Genomic DNA, 27,865 nt, shown 5'->3' on the forward strand with positions numbered 1-27,865 from the left:
AGCCGCGGTGCCTGAGCGCTGGCGCCGCTCGGCTCCGCCCGACAGCACGGAGAGTTACGATCCCCTGGTGTTTGTTCTGCGCTTCAAGGCGACTGAGGGTTTTTTTTGGGGGCGGGAGCGGTGTGGGGGATGTTGGTACGTGGAGCGGCCGCCGTCGCGCCGCAAATCATTCAGGCGCCGGTTCGGGCAGCCTCCCGCTCCTTCACGGAGGTGGGGGGGGTTGCGGTGAGGGCGAGCGCCGGGCGCGCGGAAAGCCCCGTGAGGAAGGCGCGGGAGGGCAGCGCGCAGGCGCGGCGCTGATGGCGGTGGCGGCCCCGGGCGCGCCCGCCTAGGCCGGAGCAGCATCCGCCGCCATCCCTCCTCATCCTCCCTCATCCGCCGCCACCCGCCGCCGCCCGCACGGTGAGCGCCGTCCCGCGGCCGCCGCCCGCGGGATGGGCCGGGGGTTTGACGGGGGGAGCGCCGCGGGCCCCCCGGGGCCTGGGCCGGAGGATGGGAGGGAGGGCGGCCGGGCCGGGCCAGGGGCCTCCCGGCGTCGCGGGGAGATCCAGGGCCAGCTGCAGCGGCCCCGTGGTGCAGGGGTTGCGGGGGTTTCGTCCCGCGGGGAGGGACTGGTCCCGGGCTGCTGCGGCGGGTGGGCTCGCGTGGAGTGGCAGCGGGAGGTGCGGCGGGGTCACAGAGCCGTGACGGCGCGCGACACTCCCGGAGGGATTCCCTAATTATTTTCGGTTTCCGAGCAGCTAAAGCCACGAGTAATTAGCGGTAATTACTGGGAGTTCTGGCCAGTAAGGAGCTCATCTGCCCCTTGGCAGCCGGGGCACTCTGGGAGAGCCTTTTGCTTTGCAGCACTAATAAACACTAAATAACTGTGGCACTTGTGCTCCTGTGCAGCTGTACGAGGCCAGCGGTTTTCTCCGTGGTGTGTGAAAGCCTCTGGTTCAGCAGAGTTTATAATTTCGTTCTCCCTGTTGCAGGTTCAGTGAAGCTGCAGTAGCTGAAGCGAACCCGTTGCCAACATGTTCCTGTACAACCTGACGCTGCAGCGTGCCACTGGCATCAGCTTTGCCATCCATGGCAATTTCTCGGGTAATTTTCTCCTCCCCTCACGCGTTTTGGCTTGAGCTCTTTTGGGTAGTACAGGTATATTCATGGTTTTATTCAGTTTGGTGCTAAAGATGGGCTGTGGGTTTTTATTGATGCTGAGTTATCGTCTGCTCTCGAGTGCTACTTGAGCTGTGGTAACCTTTGGAAAGATCAAGGGAAGTTTGGTTTGATTATAGATTTGATTTATCTGTAGATTTAATGTAGCGTTTTGTCCAGTTCTCTGCTCTGTTAAGAGATGTTCAAACAATGGTGGTACCTCATGAGGTGAATAAGTTGCCCTGAATCCCTCAATCGTAATCCTAAAACTCTGGTGTTTGGAAGCCATGAAGTTCTCCCTTTTCCCTTGTAATACTTCCCAAAGCTGCAGGTTGTTCTCTTTTGTTGCTGACTCGTCCTCGTGTCTTTGGGTCCCTCAGGAACCAAACAGCAAGAAATCGTCGTTTCCCGGGGCAAGATCCTGGAGCTGCTGCGCCCCGACCCCAACACGGGGAAGGTCCACACGCTGCTGACCGTGGAGGTGTTCGGGGTCATCCGCTCCCTCATGGCCTTCAGGCTGACGGGGGGCACCAAGGACTACATCGTGGTGGGCAGTGACTCGGGGCGCATCGTCATCCTGGAGTACCAGCCCTCCAAGAACGTCTTCGAGAAGATCCACCAGGAGACCTTCGGCAAGAGCGGCTGCCGCAGGATTGTGCCGGGCCAGTACCTGGCTGTGGACCCGAAGGGCCGCGCTGTCATGATCAGTAAGTCGCTCTGTCAGCTTGCGTGCCCCCTGATTTTGCTCTCCTGCTGTCCTGTGGATATTTATTTTGGAGGAAGTGTCCGCCAGGTGTAATTGGGAGTGTTCCTGGGGCAGTTTGTTGGGCTGTGAGATGTGTCGAGGTGTGCACGGTAGCTCCTCGGTGCTGATGGAGCTGCACAAGGGAATTCTGACGCTGGGCCAAGGCCGGTTGGAAAGAGTCCAGTGTGGTTGGCCCTGCACAGAGCCCTGAAATGTGGGAGAGAAGATGGGATTGCAGGCACCGGTGCTGCGGCCTGGTCACTCAGCTCCCATGGCCTGAAATGATGTTCTGAGTTCATGTCTCTTCTCTGAGCTGTGTCCTGAAGACAGCCAGGTGCATTTCTGATCAGGCTTCATGGGTAGAAGGACACTTGGGGAAGTATTTTTTTGGTGAGATGCAGCACGAGGTGTTTTAGGGACTTGGCAGGGAGCTTTCTCAGTTTGCTGATGGCAGCTTTGTGCAGCACTGGTTTCCTGCACGCTGAGATGGTTTACCAGTGCCTCTTCATATTGGTAATAACAACAAATAACAGTTTGCTTTCTAACAAGTCTGGTTGTCCCGTGTGAGAAGGTAGCACAGTCACAGTTGTGCCATTCATGTTGATATTTGAGTGGTGTTTATGTTGGGGGTGCTGTGTGCCAGGCAAGAATGCATTTTCTTAGATAAAGTATTTCTGAAGAAAAGCTGTCTTGCCAAATGGCTTTAAGCAGTGGAACATCTGGCTGCTCCTTGCCATTTGTTTTTGCTTCCCTGCAATCTGTGTGTGCTGAAAGAGCGAGTAGATCTACCTGTAGTCATTGGATAGGGAATATTGGGCTGGGTGAATGTATCTCAAAGAAAGGGCCACTCCTTGGCTTTGAAGGGTTGGAGTTGTCATTTACGCTTGCAGTCTGGAAGATGTAAAAGGAGGCACTGGAGGTTGGTTGGTGGCACAGAGATAAACCCCAGTGGTGAACTTCAGCTGAATCAACGCTGACATTCTCCTGCCAAGCTGCATCTCAGTTTTGGGCTGCAGGTATGGTCAGGTTGGACCGTCAGGTTGCTGTTGTCCTTCCTTGCAGGTGCCATCGAGAAGCAGAAGCTGGTGTACATCCTGAACAGAGATGCTGCTGCTCGTCTCACCATTTCCTCCCCGCTGGAAGCCCACAAGGCCAATACTTTGGTGTACCACGTGGTGGGAGTCGATGTGGGGTTTGAAAACCCCATGTTTGCATGTCTGGAAATGGATTATGAGGTGAGAAGAATTTGATCTCTCTTTGCTGTCTTTTGGACGTTGTTGTTCCGTGTTCTGTTCTTCATCTGTCTGTGGGGAACAATGGCTGCTTTTGCTGTCTGAGGCAGTTTTTGTTTGTCACAAGCTTACTGGCTTTTTGTTTTGCCTTCACTCAGAATGGGCAAGACTCTTCTGTCTTCGTAATTCTTATTCTTGCTATTCAACTGCAGATGTGCCTGTTTTCTTCTTCTGAACTTTTTTTTTTGTGCATCTTCCAGCAAGTCTTCTGTTGGTCTTCATTCTGTTGTTACTCAAAACTTTTTGCCCACACGTCAACTTTGCTCCTCCTTTTAATACTTCCCTTGAAAGACACCTCCATGTGTTGTGTTTTAGGAAGCAGACAATGATCCAACAGGAGAAGCTGCAGCCAACACACAACAGACGCTGACATTTTACGAGCTGGACCTGGGTTTGAACCACGTCGTTAGGAAATACAGTGAGCCCCTGGAGGAGCACGGCAACTTCCTCATAACAGGTACTGCCCACAGAGTCATTTTCTCCTGGGTCTGCTTGGTTCCCATTCCTCAGGGAAACAGAATCAATATGCTTTACATCCTAGGAATTGTTCTGATGCTAGTCTGGGCCACTGGTGTAAACTAACTGACCTTGGTGTCAGGTAATAAGTGATGGTTCACACACGGAATGGTAGCAGTGCCAAAGCACCTCTGTTTAGGTGGTGCATAGATGCTGTTGTACTCCCTTGCGTGGGATTCCATCAGCTAGAGGCAGTAGGTGAATCCATGGACTGAAAGCCCACTTGTAGGGCCTGGATGCAAAGCCAACCTCAGACTTTCAGCCTGGGAAGCTGCTGGAGGTTCCTCTGCAAGCACAGAAGACACTGAGCTGGGAGAGCATCCTTGTATGATTGCCCTGTTTAATGTCCTGTGTGCAGCTGTCAGACCCCAAATATTGGGCTGGATCTGACCTTTACTGCTATTTTGATGTCTTTTGTTAGGCTGGAACCTCAATAGGAGCATTTTTAAAATCAGTCTTTTATCTTGCTTTTCAATAAGAGCAGATTGGTATATGTAGGGTGATAGAGAGCACTGGAAACTACATTGCTTTAAAGAAAACCAAGAGAAATATTCTGCTGGCAGTAAGTCAGATCCGTGGTAAGGGCTCTTCTCCTGATACTGTTTTTGTTTTCCAGTTCCTGGTGGTTCTGATGGCCCTAGTGGGGTGCTGATCTGTTCTGAAAACTACATTACCTACAAAAACTTCGGCGACCAGCCTGACATCAGATGCCCAATTCCCAGGAGGAGGGTGAGAATTTTTAAAGATGCTTGGTATTTCCCTTTGGAGGTTAAGAAGGGCATCAGGGAGGTTTTAAAGTAAGAAAAAGGGAATTAAAAGTGTGTGGGGATACCATATACTTCCCTGGCTGCGTGTTATCTGGGAGTGGGGACAGAGGCAGGCACAGCCTGAAGTGATGAGCTCAGTTCATGTCTCTTCTCTGAGATTTACCCTGGAGATACTCCAGAGACTCTGATCAGGCAGCGCTGTCCGTGCAGGGTGGGATTCCTTGAGATGGTGGCTGATGATGAGTCGGTGGCTGTTGTAGACGCAGGTGAATTCGACAGCTGCTCTGTTGCATCTCCTGCTGCTTCCTCTTCCCTTTGGTGAGGGGAATTACACACCTTGGCAGTGCTTGGAACACCTGCCAGGCTGAAATACTTCAGTCAGTGGAATCACATCTACGCTCGCTGGGTAATTCCAGCAGTGACCTCCGCTCTTGTTTTCTTGACAGAACGACTTGGATGACCCAGAGAGAGGTATGATTTTTGTCTGCTCTGCTACACACAAGACCAAGTCCATGTTCTTCTTCCTGGCCCAGACAGAGCAGGGGGACATCTTCAAAATTACCCTGGAGACTGATGAAGACATGGTAAGCATCATGTGAGTGGTGGCAAAAGCATTCATTGAGAGGAGTTCTTAGTCAATTATTTTGATTCCCTGAAGTGATAAATATTTAATATTGTAGGTTTATCTGTGTAATGGCACATATTTTACATGGTTTGTAATACAGGTAACACCAGTCACAGCTGTGGGTATGTCATACAGAGGCACTGCACAGGGTTCACAAAATCCTGTGAGGATTTTACTGCAGTCACTTGGGCATATTTTTGATGTTCTGACAGTGGTCCTTTGTTTAAAAGATGTGGAGTGGTGTCCATGAACCTGCTGGAGAGTATTCAGGAAACTAATTCTGGGGAACTTATTTTCTCTTGATTGCAGTAGGTGCTCTCTGATCTCCTAATCGAATATTTACATGGTGCAATCGATATTTTTACACATCATGGTACAGGTGGGTTTTGAGACCATGTCAAATGTAGAAATTTGCTCAGAACAGTTATTTTTCTCATGTTGGAGAATGGCTGGTATTTGGTGAAGCAAATTTCTTACCTTCTAGGCAGCTTTCTGTTTTTGCAGCTTTAATTCTCCAAACTGACTCAGTTTTACAAAAGCCAGAAACAGTCCTAGAATAAAAGAGGCAGCCTGGCTTATATGTGCAGAATAGTCCGTGTGGAGCTGTGGTACTTTGTTAGCACAGCTAACAAAGTCTTCATCTGCTTCCAGGTGACAGAGATTCGACTGAAGTACTTTGACACTGTTCCTGTGGCTGCTGCCATGTGTGTGCTGAAAACGGGATTTCTCTTCGTGGCGTCTGAATTTGGAAACCAGTGAGTAAACAGTTTGACATCAGTGTTTTCTTCCCCAGGCAGACTCGTTCTGCCTAGGCCTGCAGACCAACCCTTGGGCTTAACTGTGCTTACACAGCACCTCTGATTGAATGGCTGAATCAGTGCTTTGTTCACACAGCTTGAGAAGAACAGTTGGATTAGACTCTGACTGAATGGGGGAATTTTCTTGTTGTTTGGACACAGATTATTAGATGATGTAGTGCAGAGAATAAAACATGACTTGCTGTTGCAGTAGGCTCTTCATCTAGGGTTCATCACGTACCCAGATGAATTATCCTTTCAATTAGTTTTGGTAGTTTTGAGTTTTTGTGTGCTATGGCCCTCTCAGAAAGGGTTTCTTATCAGTAACTGTGTTCATTTCCTTAATAGATAGATTTCCATAATAAATATCCACTTGAAGGCTTAGCCAATTTATATTTGGGCTTCCAGAATACTCTTAAGGCTTATGCCTGTCTTTGAAGGTGGTTTAAGTGGGGGTTTGACAGGAATGGAGATTTGAATCCTTTTTTTTCTGACTGCATCTGCAGTCAGCCACCTGAGGGAGCCCCAGCCAGTTTGCTGGATTGGATCTGAACTGAGGAGGCCATATTCGAGCTTTAGGAAAATCAGGAAGTAACTCAGTTTCTATTTCTTTTTTTTTTTTTTTTTTTCCCTCTGAAATTTAATTTGATTGTTGTGCTCTTTAGGCTTATAAATTGGAATAGGGACTGTGGTTCAAAACAGTAAAGTGAGATGATTCTAATAAAATAGATAACTGTGGAGTTGCAGTTGTAGCTATTGGCCTTGCTTTTGGCCTCAGCTGTCAGTTGGTGCTTTGGCTTTAACATGAGAATATCTGAAAGGCACAAAGGCAAACAGAAAACTCTGAAACTCTGGGATACCTTGCCAGCAACAGCTACAAACGAGGAGGAGCGAAGCAGGGAGGTTGTGGGGGTGTTTTTTTGTTGGTGAGATTTGGTGAGGGGGGAGGTTGTGGGCCTCTGATTCCCTTTAAATGTTTTGTCACCAAGAAGACAATCCTTAGAGCCAGATTTTAATAGCTGTGTGACGTGGGGTTGGATTTCTTTCCTCCCCACTGCCTGAGTGTCTCAGAGAAGGCTACGTGAGCTTTGCACTGAACACGCTGTCTGTCTGCAGTTACCTGTACCAGATCGCTCACCTGGGGGACGATGATGAGGAGCCAGAGTTTTCCTCTGCCATGCCTCTCGAGGAAGGAGACACGTTCTTCTTCCAGCCACGGCCTCTCAAGAACCTGGTGCTGGTGGATGAGTTGGACAGTTTGTCTCCTATTCTGTGCTGTCAGGTACGCTGCCATCTGCAAGCTCCCATTTACCGTGGACAAATGGGAATGGAGTCACCAAAACTGTGTTAGCCTGGGCTTCCAGAAATGCTGCTCTAGTTTAGTTTAATTTTCCCATTCCGTGGATGTTGTTTGACACTTTTTCTCCACACAGATAGCAGATTTGGCCAATGAAGACACACCCCAGTTGTACGTGGCTTGTGGTCGGGGGCCCAGGTCGTCTCTGAGAGTTTTAAGACACGGACTTGAGGTAAGACTTCCAGCACTTTACAAGAACAGCTTGAGAGGTGAAGGCAGTGTGAGGAAAATCCTTCAAATAAAGGTGCTGAAATGAGGGGATTCTCCTCTTGCTGTAGTCTGGAGACCAACTTTCTGTAGGCTTTCTTCTTGGAGAAATAAGAGTTGTATTGTTTATTCTTACAGTCTCAAAGGCTTTTTGTTTGGTTAACTCTGGCAACCTGCATTTTGTCTCTTTTAATACTTGATTTGTATCGAGCTGGAACATTCCTGGTGTCTTCCAGCTGCTGCTGGTCTCTGCTGGAGGCGAGTGACCACGTGTTATAGCTGATCATCCAGAGCTCTGGTGCTGCCACAGCACTGCGGGATGAGTTGTGCCCTGTAGCACATCTGGCACGGGGGGGGAGAGCGTCAGAATTGGGAATTGTTGGCTTCCCTGCCCCGTTGTGGGAAAGCTTGAAAACCGCTGGTGGTTTGGTTGCTTACTCTAGTAAAGTCCAAACATCTGTTTGCACAAGAACCTTCTTCCTGTTTACTCTTAGGTCTCTGAAATGGCTGTCTCAGAGCTGCCTGGTAACCCCAATGCTGTGTGGACTGTCAGGAGACATGTTGAAGGTAATGCAGTGTTTTCCTGAAGCACAGGGAGGTCATAATGGTTTTTTGTGTGTTTTGTTTGTTCTTGGTTTTGTTTTTTTTTCTTTTTCTGTCCAAGGAGATAGGAAAGGTGCTGCATGATGGTTGTGTGCTATCCCCAAAAGTTGTGGTTTGAGTCACTAGCCTCTTGCTTGTATTTAGAAGCCACCCACCCTCCAGTCCCCTAGAATTGTCACCCTTCCCTTTGACAAAGAAGGGCCCACCTGCAGCTGCATCCATCACCCAATATGTGGTGTCAGCCTGAAGCTTCTGAACTTCTCATCCTTCCCCACTTCCCATAAGTTCTTGCTCAGACATCAGCAGGCAACACTTTTTGCTGGAGCGCATTCCCTGTTCTTCATGTGCGTGTTGACAACTGTAGCAATCAGCCCTTTGTGAGAGAGTGGGGATACAAATTATGGAACAAAGAAGATAAATCGGCAACAATGTCTGTATTTTATTACTTCTTTCTGTGCATGTCTGTGAAGAAACCAGCAGTGTGTAGAATGCTGCTGATTCCAGGAAGGTGAAGATTTCCCATTGTCAGAATATACTGGATTGGGGGGTTGGTTGTTCTTTTTTTTTTTTTTTCTTCCTGATCTGAAATAGTGGGTTTGCCTTACCAAAGAACAAGAGGAAATGTAGTCCCTTCTCCTGCCTTTCTTTTGAGGGTGAGAATAGGGTTCCAAAGAAACACCTAAAAAGCTTGAAGTGAATGTGTTCTGGGTATCTGTTCAGGTGATTATTTCCTAAGCAGTGCTTTGTATAAATCTCACAAAGACTTCTCTAGGTTTATGCACTGAACTTAAAAATGCCAGCTTGTTGCAGTAGAGACCTTAACCTGCTATGGTGACATGGTATCTTAAATTTAAACAGAAAAGTCTTTCTTCCAGGGAATCTGTAACCCTGTGGGAATTTCCATCATTGCTGTGGGATTTACCTTGCCATGCATTCATGTCCTGAGACTCGTGTATTGCCTAAGCAGCATGGGAGGAACTCGGAGCATAAAGTGCCTTCCTGTTCCCCAGAGATAAAAGGGTCAAAAGGAAAATATTTCCACGTTTCATATCAAAAATACACACTTTTCTACAAAGGGGCATTCCAGTTTGGTCAAGAGGAACCTTTGCTCCAGCATTCTGGAAAAGGTGTGCGTAACATTTGCTCCCTCTGAGGGATGGAGGGTTCTTACATCACCTTAGGTTTTAAAACCTCTTCTCTTGGGGTTCCAGAGGTTGACTTCCACTTTTCAGGAGATGGACAAAACAGACAAGTCTCATTGCCTCGTCTTTTTTCCACCTTCCAAATTTTCCAGGTTTCAGCACGATCATCTCCATGATTTCAGAAAGGCTGGAACCTGTAGGTGTTGGGCCTTGCTGCTCCCTGAATACCACTTACAGTTACAGGAATCCCATCCTCGAGGTCCAGCTCTTTGAATTCAGAAATCACTGGAGTGGGTTTTGATCAGACAGAGTGCAGAGCCTTTTCAAACTCGCGTCTGATCTCGGCACTGCCCTGGAGTGCTGGGTTTGCAGCAGGGGGGTTGCCCAGCTCTCCCCTGGTGCCACATGTGCTGCCAGGCCTCTGTAAGACACACCCAGCCCTGCAGCCTTCAGAGCAAATACTAACCATGGCTGGTACGTGGTGATACTCACTACCAATACCAAGCCTTTTTTTTTCTTCCACAGGTGGCTGGTGGTGGAGGTGCTGATCACAGGTGTGTACCCACTGCTAGGGGCTACTGTACTGTCCCACAGGTTAACCACAGACAACCCCCGAACGCTGTGGGGCTGCGTTCATGCTAAGCTTTTCAGTAAATGAATTCCAGAAGCTGGGGTGTAGCTGGAGATCGTTGCCTTTGTAGTTCAGTAGCTGAGGAGCAGAAAGCAGATCCCATTCCGCCTTTGAGGAGCAAAATAATCAAAGTGTGTCTCTGTAGAGCAGTCAGTTCTTGCTGACGTCAGATGGGTGTGTTTCAGGGGTGTTTTCAGCTCCCTTGTAGACGAAGGTTTGGCTCCCACCTGCTTTGTACTGACCTCAGAGAGCAAAAGATCAGGTGTGCTTGAAGCACCTGTAGGTATCACTGGCACGGGAATGCCCTGTGGTTATGGGATGCCCATCAGACAGGAGTGGATGGGATTTGCCCCAAACCCTCCCTTGCAGTTGAGTGTGGGGGTCTGTGGGTCCAGCTGGCTGGTGTGCTGTGCTGTGGAGGTTGATGGGAGCTGACGGGCAGCGTTCCCTGCCTGGCACTCCTGCGTGCAGAGCGGGTGCAGTGAGTCACCGCTGCCGAGTCACCGTGCCGGAGTAAACAGAAGCCCAGGAAAATGGGATGTGCTGTCATCCCCTCGGTGTCTGTTGAACTGAGGGTAATCCTGAGCTCTGTCATTGCTCATCAGATTGTTCACTGAGCTCCTCCGAGCTACTGGTGACCGTATCAGTGCAAATTCAGATGCCGCAGAGCATTAAAAAGCTGCATCGGGCCTGGACTGCGTCTAGGAATGGAATTCTGCTGGGCTAACTCAAGCTGAATCCATGACAAATAACAAAAAGCACAGTAGTGTAGAGTTCAGGGACTGAAATGTCATGTTTTCATAACTGGTCGTGACGTGTGCATGAAGCTGCAGAAAACTTGTAATGAGTGCGTAGGAGAATGAGTCCAGCTGTGGCTCTTCAGAGTCATTAAAATGTCTCTGTTACTTTGCTGAAAGGAGCTAACTGGAGCAATTAGAACAGTAATAAGCATCTCTGAAGTCTTGTGTCTGCAGACAAAATGATGTCTATCTGTTCAGAACTCTGGGGAGCCTGATGTTGTGCTTGGGATTGAGCAGAGCTAAGTAGATATCTTTTCATATTAAAATCTATAGATTTCTTTTTTTTTGAGAACACTTCAGTGTGCCCTAGGGATTTAGTCCCCTTAAATTTCAGCTAGGCTGCTGTATTTTCTAAACCAAAATTGTATTGTTTGAATCTGGATGAATGTGTCTTACTCACAGACTTAATTCTGGTAAATCAAACCCTGTATTTCAAAAGCTCCAGCAGAGAGGCATTAAGCAACACAGACTTCAAGCAAAAATGCACTTGTCACCGTTACTGACACAGACTTAAAGACATGCCCTAATACAAATGTAAGGCAGTGGAAAGGAAGAGCTATAAAAGTATTAAGAGGTAGGAATGAGTTTTCATTTAGAGTAGGACGAAGGGAATCTGTTTTGCCTTCGAATGGGAGTTCTTTGTCCTGTTCCAAATCACGTGGTTAAGCCTCCAGCTGGGACACAGTGGTTTATCATGAGAATTGACAGCCCCCAGGGAGGAAGGCAGCAGCTCTCAAGAAATTTGGAAAGCAACAGTGGTCTTTGAAATGGAATTCTTAGAACATCCTGTCTATGTGATATTTATGAATCAAATGCTTAGCCTGTGAACTGTCACAATCTCCATTTAAAGCGATCGAGGAATTTCTGTAGGCTTTTAGTGTTGAAAAAGTCGTGCAAGTTTGTAGGGGAAGCTGCTGTTCAGTGCAGAAAATAACCTGTGTTTAACTGCAAGTCTTGCTGATCTCTGGCCATCAGCTGTTAATGTGGGAGGAATTCTCCTGTCCAGCCAAGTGTTTAAGTAGTTGGCGTTACCGGTCGGGTTCTGTGTGCAGGTTCAGTTCTTGTTTTCTCATTTCCCCAAGTGGGCTTGTTCCTGTTTGTGGCTGTCAGGGCATGTTGGAGGTCACAGGCTGTGGCCACTTAATAGAGCAGTAACGGAGTTTATGCCACAGGCCACTGTTGGAATTGCTTTGGTTACACAGAGCTCCTCAGTCTGAGCAGAGCTGTGGTCTGTGTACCAGATGTCGAAGAGAAGTGGATTTTTATTTTTTCCTTTTTTTTTTTTTTTTCACTTGCATATTTTCAGCTGTATGTAAGAACTTTTTGTTATAAACGTGACACAGCAGGTTTGGCAACGCTTCCCTCCAAACAGGGTGGATAAGAACAGCTCCTGAAGCGTTTGTTTTGGTTAACCTAGTTTGGGTTCTTGAAGCTGCTGCATGGTATTTACTGGCATCCTGTGAGATTTCTCTATTATTAGAGTCATTAGCCACTTTTCCATGTCTCCCACATTTGGAAGGTATGGAGAATTTCCATTCAAGGCCAGAAACTCTGACAGCTCTCTTACACCCTCACCTCCACTAGCTGTGCTGTGGTGCCCAGGTCTGAGCTTTGGGTTGAGTTGGGTTAAAATGAGGAATTTTCGTTTTAAGAAATAGCACTTGCATGACAACAGCAGCGGAATTAGAGTTGCTTCTCTGAGGCAATCTTATTTCCAAGGCTTCTGGCTCCATTTCCCAACAGACTTATTGTTTCTGTTGCTTTGTTACTCTGTTTTAATGAGACTCCTCTTCCCTTCTTAAGACCTGTTGCTTTCTGCAGAATGAAAACAGACAGCAGTAAACTGGGCCATTCTCTTCACCCAGTCATACTACCCTTGTTTCCCACAAAGTTTCTCTGTTTCCAGATGAGCTTTTAAAATTATTTTGATTAGCATAGCCCCTCCACATCCAAGCTACACGACTCTTCTGGGCTGTCCCCTTTGGGAGAAGCCAGCACTGGGGATAATAGTTGCAATACTGTCACTTATCCCAGTAGAAGTGAAGGGTCAGCGTTTGCTCTGTCTTAAAAATTGAAGTGTTTCTCATCCCAGGAGAGTGTACCCATGTCAGTGTGACTGTAAGCCAGTTGAGCTTCTGGAGAAGGGTAGAGCAGGCTTAACCCTGAGTTCCTCTGCTGCAGTGCACCCTAATTGTTCTCTGCAGCCTTTTATTGTGTGGCTACTAGACAGATTGTGGTCCTGCAACCTCCTGTGTGCAGCATCCGTGGTGTGGTTTCTGCAGATGGGTTCCATATGTTCAGATTTTTGGAGTAGACTGTTGAGTGTTAAATCTGGATTCACCTCCTTGTGTGAGGTGGGACAAGTGTCTTAAAGGCTTCCTAGACTTTGTGCAGTCTTTGAAAAAAAAAGTAGGCAGGAATCTTGCTTGCCAGAATGCAGAGTATTGTGAATTGACAGTGGATCTGGATCGTGGTTTGACCCCTGGCTTGATCTTGCATTGTTTGCAGTCTGGCAGTGCCTGGCTTTTGGACAGCGTGTCCTAGAGCGAACTTGTGCAATACTGTCAGCAGCTGGAATTATCACAGCAGTTCTGCTGAAGAGTAACTGCTAGACATGTGTCAGACTGCTTGATTGCGTTGGGAAGCCTTGCATTTATTTAATCAGCACCCTTTTTTTTCCCCCTGTCTCCCTTGACCAGATGAATTCGATGCCTACATCATCGTGTCCTTCGTGAACGCCACCCTGGTGCTCTCTATCGGAGAGACTGTAGAAGAAGTGACTGACTCTGGATTCCTGGGTACCACACCCACCTTGTCCTGCTCTCTTCTTGGTGATGATGCTTTGGTGCAGGTAATGGAAAGCTGCTTCTGACATGCCTACCTGTGCCTGCCACTCTCTGCTTGCTGCACGGACGTGGTTTCCGCAGTAGTGCAACCTTTGTCTAAAGGTGTGGATTGGCAGAGAATGATGCTTATTCAGCCTTTCCCTTTTTATGTCCAAGTGGACAAGCTGAAGATGTTCTTAATCTCCTTCAGTAGTTCCTTGCTGTGGTTGAAAGATGCAGTGCTTCCAGCTGGCCAGTGGCTTTCTGCTGGCTCAGCCTGGTAAATAGCTGATGGATCACTGCTGCTAGGAGCAGTGCTTGCCTTTGGCTTTTGCAGCAGTCAGAACCACCAGTGAAATGGGAGTTGTGAAGGGATGGGAAACGTAGAACTGATGTGACCTTTTTTATCCCTGCAGGTCTATCCAGATGGGATCCGGCACATCCGAGCAGATAAGAGAGTAAATGAATGGAAGACACCAGGGAAGAAAACCATTGTGAAATGTGCTGTGAACCAGAGACAAGTAGTGATAGCACTGACTGGAGGAGAACTGGTTTACTTTGAGATGGACCCGGTATGTGTGTTAATGTTGTGAATGAGTTGGGAAGAGTGAGCCAGAGATGGATCCCTGATCAGACCTGCAGAAAAGGATTCAGTAGCGAAGCATCCTTCTGGGATGGATAGATCAAAGTCCTGCATATCTACACTGTGTCTTTCTGAGATTATTTAATGTCTGGCTGAAGTTCATAACTGAGGCTGAAAGTTGTGTATTTGCACTCTTGCTTTTCTGGTTCTTCCAGTCGTAGCTGAAATAAGGCTGTAAAGAAATAGTTTTAAAATTGCCGCATTGTTTATATGACAAATCCAAAGTGCCGTATTAAAAACAAAGTGTCTCATTAACAAGTCATCTGTTTCTTTCTCAGTCAGGACAGCTGAATGAGTACACAGAGAGAAAGGAGATGTCGGCTGACGTCGTTTGCATGAGTCTGGCCAACGTTCCCCCCGGGGAGCAGCGCTCCCGCTTCCTTGCTGTTGGGTTGGTGGACAACACTGTCAGAATTATCTCCCTTGACCCTTCGGTGAGTAGCTGTGCCGTTTTCTGCCTTCCATTGGCTTGAAATGTTCAGAAGGGCACTCCAGAGGGGAGCTGTGTCCATCCAAAGTGTCCTTTCGGATTCAGGTGGATGACCAGGAATGAGTAGCTTACATGGCTTTTCTCTGATGGCTGGGAGAAAACATGGCCCTTGATCCTTCCTTGTAACAGATACCCTTGTTTTATCTAGAGTCATCCATGCCTGGAGGGCTCATCTGATGAGTCACAAAAGCCTTTTCTTCTTTCTCTTTCTGTTCTGGGTGGGTTTTTTTGTTGGGATTCACCCTGCATCTCCCTGTACTCAAAGCAGACTCACTCTGTAAGCAGGTTGGTGGCAAACAAGCCTTACCATTCTTCTGCCTGCAGCAGATGTGTGTTCAGAGGATGGCTGCAGTAAATTAAATTTTGCTCAGGTCGCTCCATTCTAAATAGCTACAAACTGTGCTAGAACAGTTTGGAAGGATCCAGTTTATCTTCTCTAAAGCCCAGGCTGCTGTCGCTCGTGCTCACCAAAACCCGCAGAGCCAGCATCTACCGTGACTTCCTTCCGTGCTGGGTACTTCTTTCTGGAGATTTTAAAGGGCATCTTGAAGCTCCTTAGGTGGAGTTTGAATGCCTTGGTGCCATGCCAGGCCATGCTGACTGGTCCCTGTGTCCCTCAGGATTGTTTACAGCCGCTGAGCATGCAGGCGCTGCCCGCGCAGCCTGAGTCGCTGTGCATCGTGGAGATGGGCGGCACGGAGAAGCAGGACGAGCTGGGGGAGAGGGGCTCCATTGGCTTTCTGTACCTCAACATCGGCCTGCAGGTGAGAGGTGCCTGCCTGCTTCTGACAGGCATGTCTTGTGGAGTGCTCACTTAAAAGGTGGATTGTTAAAATGGCCTTGTCATCGTGTGGCACAGCACAAAGCCTGGCCCTCCCTCAGTGCTGAACCGCCGTGACTGGGGCATTCACTGTTATATAGTAGAGGTGCAAGTTTCCCCACACATTCCTAGACTTAAGACTAGTCAAAAGGCAGCATATTGTCCCAGATTTCATGTAGGATGATGAACTGTGCTTTTCCCCTTCCAGAAAGAGGGCATGTTCTAAAAAATACTCCTGGGTGAAATGTTGAGCAACTCCTTAGAAACTGCCTGTAGGGCAGAGTATCAAAGAAGTAACTGCCCACAAGCAGAGGCTCTGCATTAATAACTCTGCTGTTACACAGTTTTTTATTACATCCAGTACTGACCCTGTGATCTTTGACCAAAAAATGTTGTTTTGACAATTTGACATGTGGTAAAAATAATCGGCACCGTCCAGCTTCTTTCGCGTGCCTCAAGTTTGATGTCAGAATGCAAGCTCTTTTTAAGTAGCATTAAGTTTTTGGGTAAATCCTTTGTACCAAGAGGGATTGGGGTCTGGAATTGGCCCTCGGGTTTTGATGGCTTATATGATGTACCAAAGTTTTTGGTCTGTTTTTCATTTTGGAGGGGTGGGGGGAGGTGGGAGTATGTTTGTTTTACAGCAGTTCCTTTCTGCCCTGTAGGGCTGTGCATTTTTTTGATATCAAGAGCCAGCTAAGAGCGTGGCTGTAGGAGAGAGTTGTGCCGACAGCCAGGAAAACAAACACCCAGTTCCTCAGAAACCGCCTCTCTGTTCTGAGTTATGGCTGTGGTTGGGTATTTCTGACCTGCACCTTGCCCTGACTTTGTGCTCTGGTGCCCAGAACGGTGTGCTGCTGAGGACTGTCCTGGATCCTGTCACCGGTGACCTCTCCGACACCAGGACCAGGTACCTCGGCTCACGGCCCGTCAAGCTCTTCCGTGTCCGAATGCAGGGCCAGGAGGCGGTGAGTGAGGAGAGGCAGCTCCTGCATGGGTGCAGGTCCTGCTTTTCCTGGTGGGTGGGCAGGGTGGGGAAGCATCCTTGCGACACAGCAGGACCCTCTGGGTAAGGGTGGGAAGTAGAATGATTTCATTACGGAGCTGCCTGGCTCGCAGCTCGCTCTTTCACAAGCAGTCTTGTTCTTGTTGGTATTCCCCTTGCTGCTTAGAAAGTCATCTGTAGTGCTGCCCTACCTTCTCTAAAGTTGGGCTCTTTCCTACCCACAGACTGTGTTTATGGCATGTCTGGAGAGCTTTGGGCACGTTCTTGGGCCTAAAGACACTGAAAAACCTCATCTTGCCTTCCTTAGTGCACAGAGAGTCAGAGAGAGCCCTGTGCAGAAGTCGTACCCTTGAATGCTTGATGCACTGGATGGTTGTCTCATGGTTCAGCCAGGGGCTGGACTGGATGGTTCAGCCAGGGGCTGGACAGCTGCCATGCACAGTTCAAGGAAAATATTTGCATGATTTGGCATAGAAGGAAGAATGTTATTTCATCACAAGTGCCATTTCCAGCCTTTCTGATGTGGCACTGGGGAAATCAGCCACCCCCTGCTTGACTCATTTTTGGATGACACCTTCAGAGTTGAGAAATATTGCTGATCAGCATAGGGGACCAGATCTGGGAATTTAACCTCTGCTGTAGTGTCAAGGTACACTGGGTGAATCTCTTCAACTTGCTGCTGCCAGCTGTAACTCGGAGATGAGGAGCTTTGCAGCTCTAGCAGAGAATGCTTGTAGAATAGCTGAGTGCTCTTCTACTTGGAGACCAGCTCTTGTCACTCAGGCAGAAAGTGAGGTAGCACTGAGATTGATTTAGTGAAATGTATAAAGATGGAGAGATTAGAAGTCCATCTGCTTCCTTTGTTTCCCTTAATTTGATTGAAAATAGGCTTCTGTTTATTTTAAGTAAATTTCATTAAGACAGCTACAGCATTTGAATTGTGACAGAGCAGTAAATACTTATTTTAAAAGACCTGTTCCCGTTAGAACAGGCTGTTGTTCAAAAAAAAAAAAAAAAAGAGGTATGACAGTATTGTTGACCTTGGCTTTTATAGGTAGTGTTATTGCACCTCATTTTGAGTATTTTTTTTTTTGATAGTGCTTTAAAGTTCCCCTTCGTGCCATGTGCAATTTCTAGATCAAACTGTCCCGTGAAAGCAGGGTACAGTCTGAGCTGTACCCACCAGAGTTCAGCTGTTGTGGTGGGTGAGAGTTGGGCACTGTCCATCCATTCATACTGTGTGGAGTGAGCTTGTCTCTGTCCATCTAATCCAGCTAATCCATCTGCTGCCTTGTCTTTCCCAAGGTGCTGGCCATGTCCAGCCGCTCCTGGCTGAGTTATTCCTACCAGTCTCGCTTCCACCTGACCCCCCTGTCCTACGAGACCCTGGAGTTTGCATCTGGTTTTGCTTCCGAGCAGTGCCCGGAGGGCATCGTGGCCATCTCCACAAACACACTGAGGTAAACACTGATGGGCAAAACACCAGGAGCTCTGGGCAGGCAGAGCAGTGGTGAATTCCACCCCACGTTCGGAAGGAAGAGCTAAAGTGATTCACTTTAACCTCAGAAAGACCATAATTATTAGTTGATTATTGGTAGTGATTTGGCAGAAACACTTGAATGGGTTTTGGAAAACAGGCAATACAAAGATAGTTGTGCTGTCAAAAAACTGTGCTGCTCAGTTTTGTATTTTCTAGCTTTTTTAAGTAACAAGTGGAATTCAAATTATCCTGTAATTCTCTGATCCATGGAGAGAGGGAAGCTTTTAATAAATGTGAACCTATTGTGTATTAGGATCTTGTGGTTTGTGATCTGAATTGGCTGCTTTGAAGAAAATAAACCACGTGATTTAAGAAACCAGAGGCATGACAGGGATGTATTTGTTGCTTTTTAAAAGTTCAGCTGAGATACTAAACAGATAAATGAAAATAATGGACCACAAATTCAGGAACTCTGCTGTATGCACTTGAACAGGCACTTTTTTCATATCTGTCCTCGTTGAAATATTACAGCATTCATTGCTTTTTAAAGGAGTCATTCTTTCTGGAAAGACTTGTGGTTTTTAGACACCAAATGCCAGAAGAACTGGCATTTCAGCTGGCAAGTCACAGGAAGAAAGAGCTGGCATTGGGTTTTTCGCACTCTTTTAACTAAAGTGCCTCTGAGGAGCGTTGGATTACGTGTCACAGTCAGTGTCACATTTGGATTCAGAAGATGTGTTCCCCAGGCGGGCACTTCCCTTCTTCCAAGTGCTCTTTGTTCCTCCTGGGATAGACTTGGTTCAGCACCTTCAGAACACACCCTGGGACAGTGAGAGCCCTCCTGTCTGTGACCTCCTGTCGTGCTGCAGCACCCCCTGTCCCACAGCGTGGGCTCCCACTTAGGATGATAAGTTTTGCTTGTTGCTGTGTGGCCTGAGAAGGCTGCTGCTCCTCTCCAGCACGAGCAGAAAGAGCTCCAACTCCACTTCTGTTCTCTTGCACAGCTGTTTTTAGACCCTGTTCAACACGTGTCGCATCTTTGTCCCCCAGGATTTTGGCCCTGGAGAAGCTGGGAGCAGTCTTCAACCAGGTTGCCTTCCCGTTGCAGTACACACCCCGAAAATTTGTCATTCACCCAGAGAGCAACAACCTGATCATCATTGAGACAGACCACAATGCTTACACTGAGGCCACCAAGGCACAGAGGAAGCAGCAAATGGCTGAGGTAATTGGGGTGGGGGACAGGTACGTGCGTCTGTTCCCCGGAGGAGGCTTCTGCAGCTGCAAGTACTTCCCAGCTGCCGTTGCCTGCAAAGGTTTTGTGCCCCGTGTGAATGCATGGGCTGAAGGAAGTGGAGATCTGCCTCAAAACACAAATTTCAGCAGGATACACCACTTCCCAGTGCTCCTTCCTTTGCATGTTGTTAGGACAGGCTGTAAGAACCACATAGTTATGATGGTTATGCCTGTGTCACACTGTTCTCTGGGTTTTCTGTTAATGGCTGAGGAGGTTTGCCTTTCAGTGGGTTGTTTATTTTCTTCTCAGAGTTGTTTCCAGAGTTGTTGACGTGGAGAAACAGCTCCCCAGACAACTGCCCCTTGGGCAGGGCAGAGGTGACACCGCTGTGCTCTGAGCTGCAGAGTCCCCCTGGGGGATAAACTCAGGGTGGGTGGAAGCTTTGGGACTTAAAGGCTTTTATGTCTTCACAGGCAGCACCTTGCCCTGGAGTACCTGGGCTTAGGGGAAACAGGGAGGCTGTATTCTAACAGAGCATGCTGGGAAAGGAAATCACCGAGCTGTTCTCTTGTTCTGTCCTTTGATGTGCCACAGGAAATGGTGGAGGCTGCAGGTGAGGATGAGAGGGAGCTGGCTGCTGAGATGGCTGCAGCCTTTCTCAACGAGAACCTCCCCGAGTCCATCTTCGGTGCTCCCAAGGCAGGGAATGGACAGTGGGCCTCTGTTATCAGGGTGATGAACCCCATCCAGGGAAATACCTTAGATCTGGTCCAGCTGGAGCAGAACGAAGCTGCCTTCAGGTAAGAAGTGTTGCTGGATGCAGCAGGAATCTCTGCTTGTGATGAGTCTTACGTGTTTTCTTCCTTTGGCTTCCTGTTGGCTGAGCTGAAATCCAGATGCAGCATGTTATTGAGAGACTGGCTTGAAATTCCAGAAGTGATTGTCACGTGGTTTAAGCTTTTGTCTTGCCTTTCCTTCCCTTCCCACCCTGGTCTTGTCTGTGTGTGGCATTAAGAGCTGGTCATGCTCCAAAAGTCATTGCTGGACCCCAGTGCTTAAAGAACAACACAGGGGTGAAAATGACAGATAAGAGAGCAGGGAACAAGGGAATGTGCTGTTATCTCTCACTTCCCCTTCTCATCCAGATAAACTGAGGATGGATTAAATGAAAGGAAGTGTTGGAGGACTGGAGGGGAAAACCAACACAATAACCGCAAAGAATGGCGAGTGCCTCAACAGGTGGAGTTGGGTCATGCTGCTCCAAAAGGCTGACTCTGTCCTGTTTTGTCCAGGATTTCCAACCTGGCTGAGCTGTGTACTGGGCAGGAAATAACACTGGCAGATAAGGAAAGTCATATGTACCTGTCCAGATTGGAGCAGCCTTTGAAAAACAGCTTCTAGTGGAGTTTTGCACATCGCTGTGCAGTGTCCGGCCTGTGAAAGCAACATTTTGGGCATTGTGAAAACATAAACCGCTTTGGGCATATGTGACAGCTGGAACACATAGAGAGAGTGTGGAAGAATGGTGGAATCTGCATCAAACGTTTCCACAAGGAGGAGAAATGACCTCTGAACAGGAAACATCAGTGCTGAAAGGCTGGGCTCTCGAATGTGTGCTGGGGCAGGGGCAGGTTGTGCTGTCAGGGGATCCAGTCCAGGTTAGTGCTGTGCTCCCACTGATGTCCTGGCGTGTCCTGTCGTTCCCAGCGTGGCCGTGTGCCGCTTCTCCAATACTGGGGACGAGTGGTACGTGCTGGTGGGAGTCGCCAAGGACCTGATCCTCAACCCGCGCTCCGTTGCCGGGGGGTTTGTCTACACGTACAAGCTGGTGAACAGTGGTGAGAAGCTGGAGTTCCTGCACAAGGTGAGGGAGGTGATGGGCTCGTTTCCAGTGAGGCTGTTGGGGTTGCTGTTTCTTGACTGAATGCTGTGGTAATGCTGCAGTATTTGGTGAATCCTGGGCAAGATCATCGTGCTGATGTTGCACACTGGAAGCAGCCTTGACAAAAATAAGCTGCCTCCTACAAAATCATTTGGTACCTCTTTTGCAGAGCTGAGGATTGAACACAGATCTCTGAGCCTAGATCTTTTACCCATCTGACTGGGTAAATGGGAGAGGAGCAGTGTTTTTCATGCCCCTGTTAGGGAGGGGAGGGAAACGGCTCTGTTTGCTTTTCAGAATATGAGCTCAGAGAGCAGCTTGAGCACTTGTTTACAGAGCACATTCATACTTGGGTCACTTGAGCCCTGGTGCTAAGACTGTCAGTCCTTGGCTGACCACATGAAGCTGGTGTGAGCTGTCGTCTTTCCTTGGAAGCAGTTTGGTTGTGTGTAGAAATGATTAGTGACCAGCTTGCTTGACAGGTCTCGGGGGCTTTAGCCAGGGTTTCAGCAGAAAAAATACTCTTCTCCCTCCCATGTGCTTCGAGCATGGCTGAGCTTTGAGCAGATGAACACATGGAAAGGAATGTTGTGGCCTATTCATTTTCTACTAATGCAGTGTGTGGGTTCTGTCCTGGACCGGGGCCTTCTCTGGTGCCACTGGGAAGTTGACAGTGCTGATGTTGTGAAATAAACTTCTCTTAGCCAGTGCTGCCAAACTATGAATTCTGTAACGGGAAGCTCTCTCCATGTTCCCCTTTTCTGCTGGGACCGATCCTTTTGGATTGATTAGTGGAGATTTTTCAGCCCTGTCTCAGGCATTGTGGGCACACTGTAGTTGTTCAGATGTAACGATTTCTTCGGTGGCAGCATCAGGGTGTCTGTGGCAGATGGCTGAACTAGATTTATGCCTTTGTTTAACAACAGTCTGGGCGGATTTACCCAAAGTCTAAAGACTTCTTGCTGGATATAAATCAAAACTAAGAACTGAGGCAACAAAGTCCTTATCTTTTTTTTGCTGCCTGCCCAGTGTGGGGTTCTCAGAGCAGTGCTGCACTTCAGTTAAGGTGCAGTGCCAGCAGTGTGCTGTCTGGGAGCACATAGGGCTCTGTTAGCTGCGGGTGTGGCAGCTGTTGGGAGGCTGCAGAGGACTCACCTCTTGCCCCTCCTGCAGAAGGTTGAGATCAGCCTTTGCATTTAAAACCTTGGTACAGGCTAGTGAGCTTCAGCCATACCATTAACTGAATCTGTTCTGAAGCTTGGTGTAAAGTTAGCTCTGCTAATGAGGGGCTCACAGTGTTTGACTTCCCTCCCTAGACCCCCGTGGAGGAGGTTCCTGCAGCCATTGCCCCGTTCCAAGGCCGAGTGTTAATTGGAGTTGGAAAGCTCTTGCGTGTGTACGACCTCGGCAAGAAGAAACTGCTTCGGAAATGTGAGAATAAGGTACTGCCTTCTCTTCTTGTCCAGAGATGTCATCTGGAACGAGGGATGCTTTGCAGCAGGAGCAAAACCAGGGGTTTAGATACTGCTCCAGCCCAAGTATGTCTGGAGTAGTGCTGGACTGGACTGGGCTGTTGTGCTGCCTCTCTGCCCCCATGCACACCTTTTTTTCTCATCACTATTCAGTGTTGCAGGTTCCTTTTTGTCCATCTGTGTGCAGGAGCCTATACAGACTGTAAATTGGCCACCTGCTGCAAATGTGAGAGGTCTTATACCCAGATACAAAACAGTTGCTGGAAATGTTTCCTGAGATTGGGGGATCAACAGAGGGGGGGACAGAAGTTGGAGGGTGCATAAGAGCACCTTGTCAGATCCCTAGAGTGTTGAAAAGGGGGTTTTCTCCTTGAAGTAGTTGGTCCTGCTGAACATCTCTGGTACTTGAGGAAAAAAAAAAAATGCAGACTGTGTTTTTCTAGCTCTTAATTGCCAGTTCTTCCCTCTCTCGTGCAAACTGCAGAACCTGTGCCAGTAGCTCATTACTGCACAAAGGAACTCCAGCAAGCTCACAGGCAGACTGGGAACTCGTAGGGGAACGTTTTTTTTTGTGTTGTGTGGTTTTGTTTGGGTTTTTTTTCCCTAAAACATGACTCACATGAGAAATGAAAGCTTTTCTGCTCGGGCCTTCCTTGAGCATGTAGTGATGGGACACAGAAGCGCTGCCTGCTTGCAGGATGCCCTGGCTTCTCCAGTCATAAGCTCACCAGCAGAGCTTGTTCTCTGGACATGACTCATGGGGAGCAGGCTGGGAATGCCACATGATACCTGTTGGGTTGCACTGTGTGAATGTGTTTTTAGAGTGGGGCTGTAGTGTGGCAGAAGTGAGAGTTAATTTTGGAGGGAATGATGGGAAATGGGGAGTCAGCCGTAGCTCACAGGGGGAAATCAATTTTCACTATGCTCCCCTGTTTGAAACGCTGAGGTTTTGTCCTTTCTCTCTCCAAAGCACATTGCCAACTACATCTGCGGGATCCAAACCATCGGGCACAGGGTGATTGTTTCTGACGTTCAGGAGAGTTTCATCTGGGTGCGTTACAAAAGGAACGAGAACCAGCTCATCATCTTCGCCGATGACACCTATCCCCGCTGGGTCACCACAGCAACCCTCCTGGATTATGACACCGTGGCTGGAGCAGACAAGTTTGGTAACATCTGCGTGGTGAGTGTGCCTCGGTGAAGCCGGGGCTTTTTGGAAGTGCTTTTCCTTAGAATATCCATGATTTATCTTAAAAGAATGAGATTCTGTCCTTCGCTGCAGGCAACGCCCTGTACCATTGGCTTGTTTTTATGGAGTGACTGGCTGTCGTCATAGTGGGCTGCAGTTTATCAGTTTGGTAAATGAAGCAAACAAGTTGAAGCATTAGCAAAGCATAAACATGTTTCTGAAGTGTCCAGTATTTTGTGTTGGAACTGCCTCGAAACTTGCAGTGAATAAATCTTGAAAAGACGCTTGTGACTGTGAAAGGGCCCATGAGAACTTGAGTCAGGGTTATCAGTCTTACTCTTTCTGAGTAAACCTCATCGCTGCCATTTAACTTTCTCTGTCAGCTTCCTCTCCAGAGTTGGCTCTGTCAGTGCTGACACTTCCCCACTTGGCTGGATTTCAGCAGGGGAGGAGGAAAGAATAGATGGTCTTTCTGGCAGGGCTTTGATCTCTTTCTGAAGCGTGCTCGGGTGCTTTTGGAGTGCAGAGGTCAGCAAGTGTCAGATGCTGCGCCTGCAGGATTTGGCCAACACACACAAATCTCTTCAGTTTTCCTGCCCCACATCCATCAAACTGTTTCCTCAGTGGGAACCACCTTCAGATCAGTTTGACTGTACCTCCCAGGCTGATCTGCAAGTGCCAGCCCAGGCAGAAGCCAGTTGTGAGATCCTGCCCAGGGTTTTGAGTGATGGGCCATCGGTCTTGATAAGACAGTTGTCATTTAAAGGCTGTGTTGGAGGGACAACTGGGTGGTTTTGCTGTAAACGGAAAGTGATTCTTACAGAGTCCACAAAAGCAGCCTTTCAGAGAGCACCAGGATTCTCCAGAGATAATGTGCTGCTTCTGTGCAGCTTGTTGATTGTTTTCTTGTTTCTCAACGCAGGTGAGATTGCCTCCCAACACCAATGATGAGGTAGATGAGGATCCCACAGGCAACAAAGCTCTCTGGGACAGAGGGCTTCTTAATGGAGCATCACAGAAGGTAATACTTCATGGAAAGCACACGGGTTTTGTGGGAAAATAATTCGCCACTTTTCTGTGAAGGCCTCTGCAGTGTTGACCAGGAAATGGATTGGCAGTTCTGCTCCTACTCGATCTGCTGTGCTGTGGGTGATTTGTTTTCACTGTTACTGGAAATCAGATTCAGTTTCTGAAATCCCAGCTGAAGCCTGGTGGTGTTTGGAAGCAGCTCATTTTCTTATGCTGCTTTCCCTCATTACTTGCATCCGTTTGTCCAGCTGAGTTCTGCCATCTGGTCACAGGTGGAAGGCACTTCCTCTCTGGAAAGGCATTTCAGAACTAGCAGGTGGCCAAATTTATTCTGCTTTTCTCTCTCAAGCCTTTTTGATGCTTTTGTATAAGCTAAAGAAAAAAAAAACCCGCTCCTGTGGTTGCCTTTCAGGCTGAAGTGATTATGAATTACCACGTGGGAGAGACGGTGCTTTCCCTGCAGAAGACCACGCTGATCCCGGGAGGCTCCGAGTCTCTTGTCTACACCACCCTGTCGGGGGGCATAGGAATCTTGGTCCCTTTCACTTCCCACGAGGTTTGTGAGCCCAGGGTGCAATGTTGCTGCCTTTCTGTGTGCTCATGCCCAGCCAGTGTATTAAATGTGCTGTATCCCATGGGATTGTGATGCAGAGGGGAAGAGCAGGAGCTTGCTGACTCCTCTTCCTGCACTGGTTCCATGAGGACTTGAGAGCTTTCCTTGTTGCACTGCTGTTCTAAACCTGTTTGTGCTCCTGAGGAGCTCTTGGGTGGTTCAGTGTCTGAGGAGGAGTTTTTTGGCCTTGGTGTGCTTTGTGTAGCCTTTAGACTGTTGATCAGGCACCTCTGTCTGTTTGGTGTGGCCTCGTGGAGCAGCAGATGCTAAAATATTGCCTCTTGGGGCTGCAGCTTTGTGCTGCACAGCTGCTCTGTGCCTCAAATCCTGGCCAGGGTGATTGCTTAGCTCTGCTGTGGGTGCTCCCTGTGGGGAAGTGGTGAGGGGGTAGCTGTGACCTTGTTTGCCATATGCAGGGCTGATCTGGCAGGGCCTGGTATCAACCACAGGCTGGGTTGGGTTGGAAGGGACATTTAAGGACCGTGTAGTCCAGCCCCAACTGGGAGTGTGATGGCAACTTTAAGCCAGTGGAGGAGCAGCTGCCTGATGGGTGTTGTCTTGCTTTGCCACTTGATGTGCTCTCTGATCAGTCCTTAATCTCCCCAGGATCACGACTTCTTCCAGCACGTGGAAATGCACTTACGGTCTGAGCACCCTCCTCTCTGTGGCCGAGACCATCTCAGCTTCCGCTCCTACTACTTCCCAGTGAAGGTAGGCCTGAGCTTTTAGGATCATTTAGGTCCTGGGGGTGCAGAGAGTTGCTCTGGGGCTCAGAGCTGCCTTGAGGCTGACAGAAGCAAGTCCTGATTGCTGCTCAGTGGGGAAGAGTGGGGCAGTATGAGCCAAGGCTCGTGTAGTGCCTGAGGCAGGAATTGAAGCTGGCTCTTGAGCAGCACTCTGTAAGGAGAGCAGCACTTAGCACTTGAAACTGTGGCTGTTCTGGTTTCTTAATTCTTGTAATGAGCCTCCTCAGAGCTGGTTCTGAGACTCAAGCCCAGAGGTGCTGCTGCATTTCTCTACACCGCAGCATCTCCCCTTTTTCTACCACCACTGGAAAGGGAAATCTCCCTAGAAGTGGCTATTCCTGCATATTTCTGCTTTTGAGGAACCATTAGAAGCTGTTGACTGCTAAATGCTATGACCAGGAGGGTCCAGAGTACTGAACCCATGTAACTGTGTGGTAACTGCTGCCAGAGTAGCGTGTGTAAAGTCAGTCAGAACACTGTCCCAGCAGCTGAAGCTGTCCAGGTGCAGAGGATGTTCTTGTTCTTGAGGAGCTTGAGGTTGACTTGCGAAGTGCACGGCCTCAAAGATGTGTCCCCATCTGACTGAAGGTGCCTTTCAATCATCACTCACAGCTTCCCCCGTCCTTCCCAGTGCAGGGCTCAGACGCAGGCAGATCCCTCTTCCTTTCCCTTGTGTGATTCTTCAGCTGCACCCAGGCCTTTTGGGTTTCTCTTTTCTTACTCAGGCTGGCCAGTAATTAATGTGGTGCTAACTGCTGCTATTCAGCAGATGAGGTCACCAGGCCTGGTCTTGTTTCCAGGACAGGATTAAGAAGCTCCTGGGAACAGACTGTTTGTGGCCATTTTTCCCTGTTTAGGCAGGGTTCAGTGCCTCTGTGTGGTGTCGATTCAGTGCTCTCCTCATTGCCTCTCCAGAACGTGATAGATGGGGACCTGTGTGAGCAGTTCAACTCCATGGAGCCAAACAAACAGAAGAATGTGGCTGAGGAGCTGGACCGGACCCCACCCGAGGTATCCAAGAAGCTGGAAGACATCCGCACACGCTACGCTTTCTGAGGGGCAGCTGGCAGGGGCAGAACAGCTGACAGCTCCTCTGGATGCTCTTCCAGGCACTGTTGGGAGGAGGAATGTGTGCTTTTCTTCCCCTTTTCAAATATTGGTTTGGTCCTCTTGGTTTATGTTTCAAAGCAACCTGACTTCAGTAAATGCAGTATCAGCTGTTAGGTCTCCCAACACATCCCGCTGCGTTTGTGAAGGCTCCTGACATTCCAGCTTCCAGCCAGAGCAGTTCTCTCTTGGGAAGTGCCCCAGGCAGGATGCAGACTGACCCTCAACCCCATCTCCTTGTCCTCCCTTTAGGATGGGGGAGCCCCTGGGTGTCTTGCAGAAAGTCCTGTAGGGCAGATCCGCCTGAGTCTTTGTGGTGTCAAGTGGGATTTGTGACTTCCCAGTGTTTTAGGAAAGGAAAGAGCTGTGGCATGATTCAGGATTACCAGGCCGCTCTTAATAGTGCTCTGGGTTTCCACCAGCCCAGGGAGCAGCTGATGGGAAGCCTGGCTGTGTGGAGGGTGTAGCTGTCACACTTGATTTGAACGTTTTCTTCTGAATTGCAGGGGGTTTTTTTTGGACTCGCCGTTTTTGACTGTTTTCCCTGTAAATAGAGTTTTGTACAATGTTGACTCTCTTGGGGGTGGGGAAGAGCGAGGCCTGAGTCTGGGACTTGATTTGTTTCATAATAACTTTGGCAAGAGAGTGTCTCCAAGCTGTGACTGTGAGCAGCACATGAAGAATAAAAGCCTGTTTTTTCACTA

General features: G+C 48.5%; 1 protein-coding gene and 1 non-coding gene across 2 annotated transcripts; both read left to right on the top strand.

The window, feature by feature from the left end:
* Positions 1-279: 279 nt before the first annotated feature.
* SF3B3 (splicing factor 3b subunit 3) lies at positions 280-27,865 on the top strand. Its single transcript, XM_027895694.1, has 27 exons — positions 280-355; positions 386-402; positions 975-1,086; positions 1,521-1,847; positions 2,948-3,120; positions 3,493-3,634; positions 4,310-4,422; positions 4,907-5,044; positions 5,737-5,840; positions 6,999-7,164; positions 7,316-7,411; positions 7,941-8,013; positions 13,322-13,473; positions 13,864-14,019; positions 14,369-14,524; positions 15,201-15,344; positions 16,246-16,368; positions 17,712-17,866; positions 18,937-19,111; positions 19,718-19,923; positions 20,831-20,987; positions 22,322-22,447; positions 23,448-23,660; positions 24,589-24,687; positions 25,108-25,251; positions 25,915-26,019; positions 26,970-27,865. The coding sequence occupies exons 3-27, from the start codon at positions 1,017-1,019 to the stop codon at positions 27,108-27,110; spliced, it is 3,654 nt and encodes a 1,217-aa protein (XP_027751495.1). The 5' UTR covers positions 280-355; positions 386-402; positions 975-1,016; the 3' UTR covers positions 27,111-27,865.
* Positions 4,577-4,656, top strand: LOC114063466. The gene has a single exon (XR_003572559.1). It is a non-coding gene; the product is annotated as a small nucleolar RNA SNORD111 (small nucleolar RNA).

Source organism: Empidonax traillii, unplaced genomic scaffold, assembly GCF_003031625.1.
Source record: "Empidonax traillii isolate 1590-97213 ecotype Southwest subspecies unplaced genomic scaffold, ASM303162v1 scaffold465:size698125, whole genome shotgun sequence".
In the NCBI taxonomy this organism is placed as follows: Eukaryota; Metazoa; Chordata; class Aves; order Passeriformes; family Tyrannidae; genus Empidonax; species Empidonax traillii.

Excerpts from the sequence above, each read along its gene's own strand:
- SF3B3 (XM_027895694.1), top strand. The coding sequence starts at position 1,017 with ATGTTCCTGTACAACCTGACGCTGCAGCGTGCCACTGGCATCAGCTTT. Across the intron at positions 4,423-4,906 it reads GCCCAATTCCCAGGAGGAGG|AACGACTTGGATGACCCAGA; the intron begins GTGAGAATTTTT and ends TTTTCTTGACAG. Across the intron at positions 20,988-22,321 it reads AGCTGGAGTTCCTGCACAAG|ACCCCCGTGGAGGAGGTTCC; the intron begins GTGAGGGAGGTG and ends TTCCCTCCCTAG.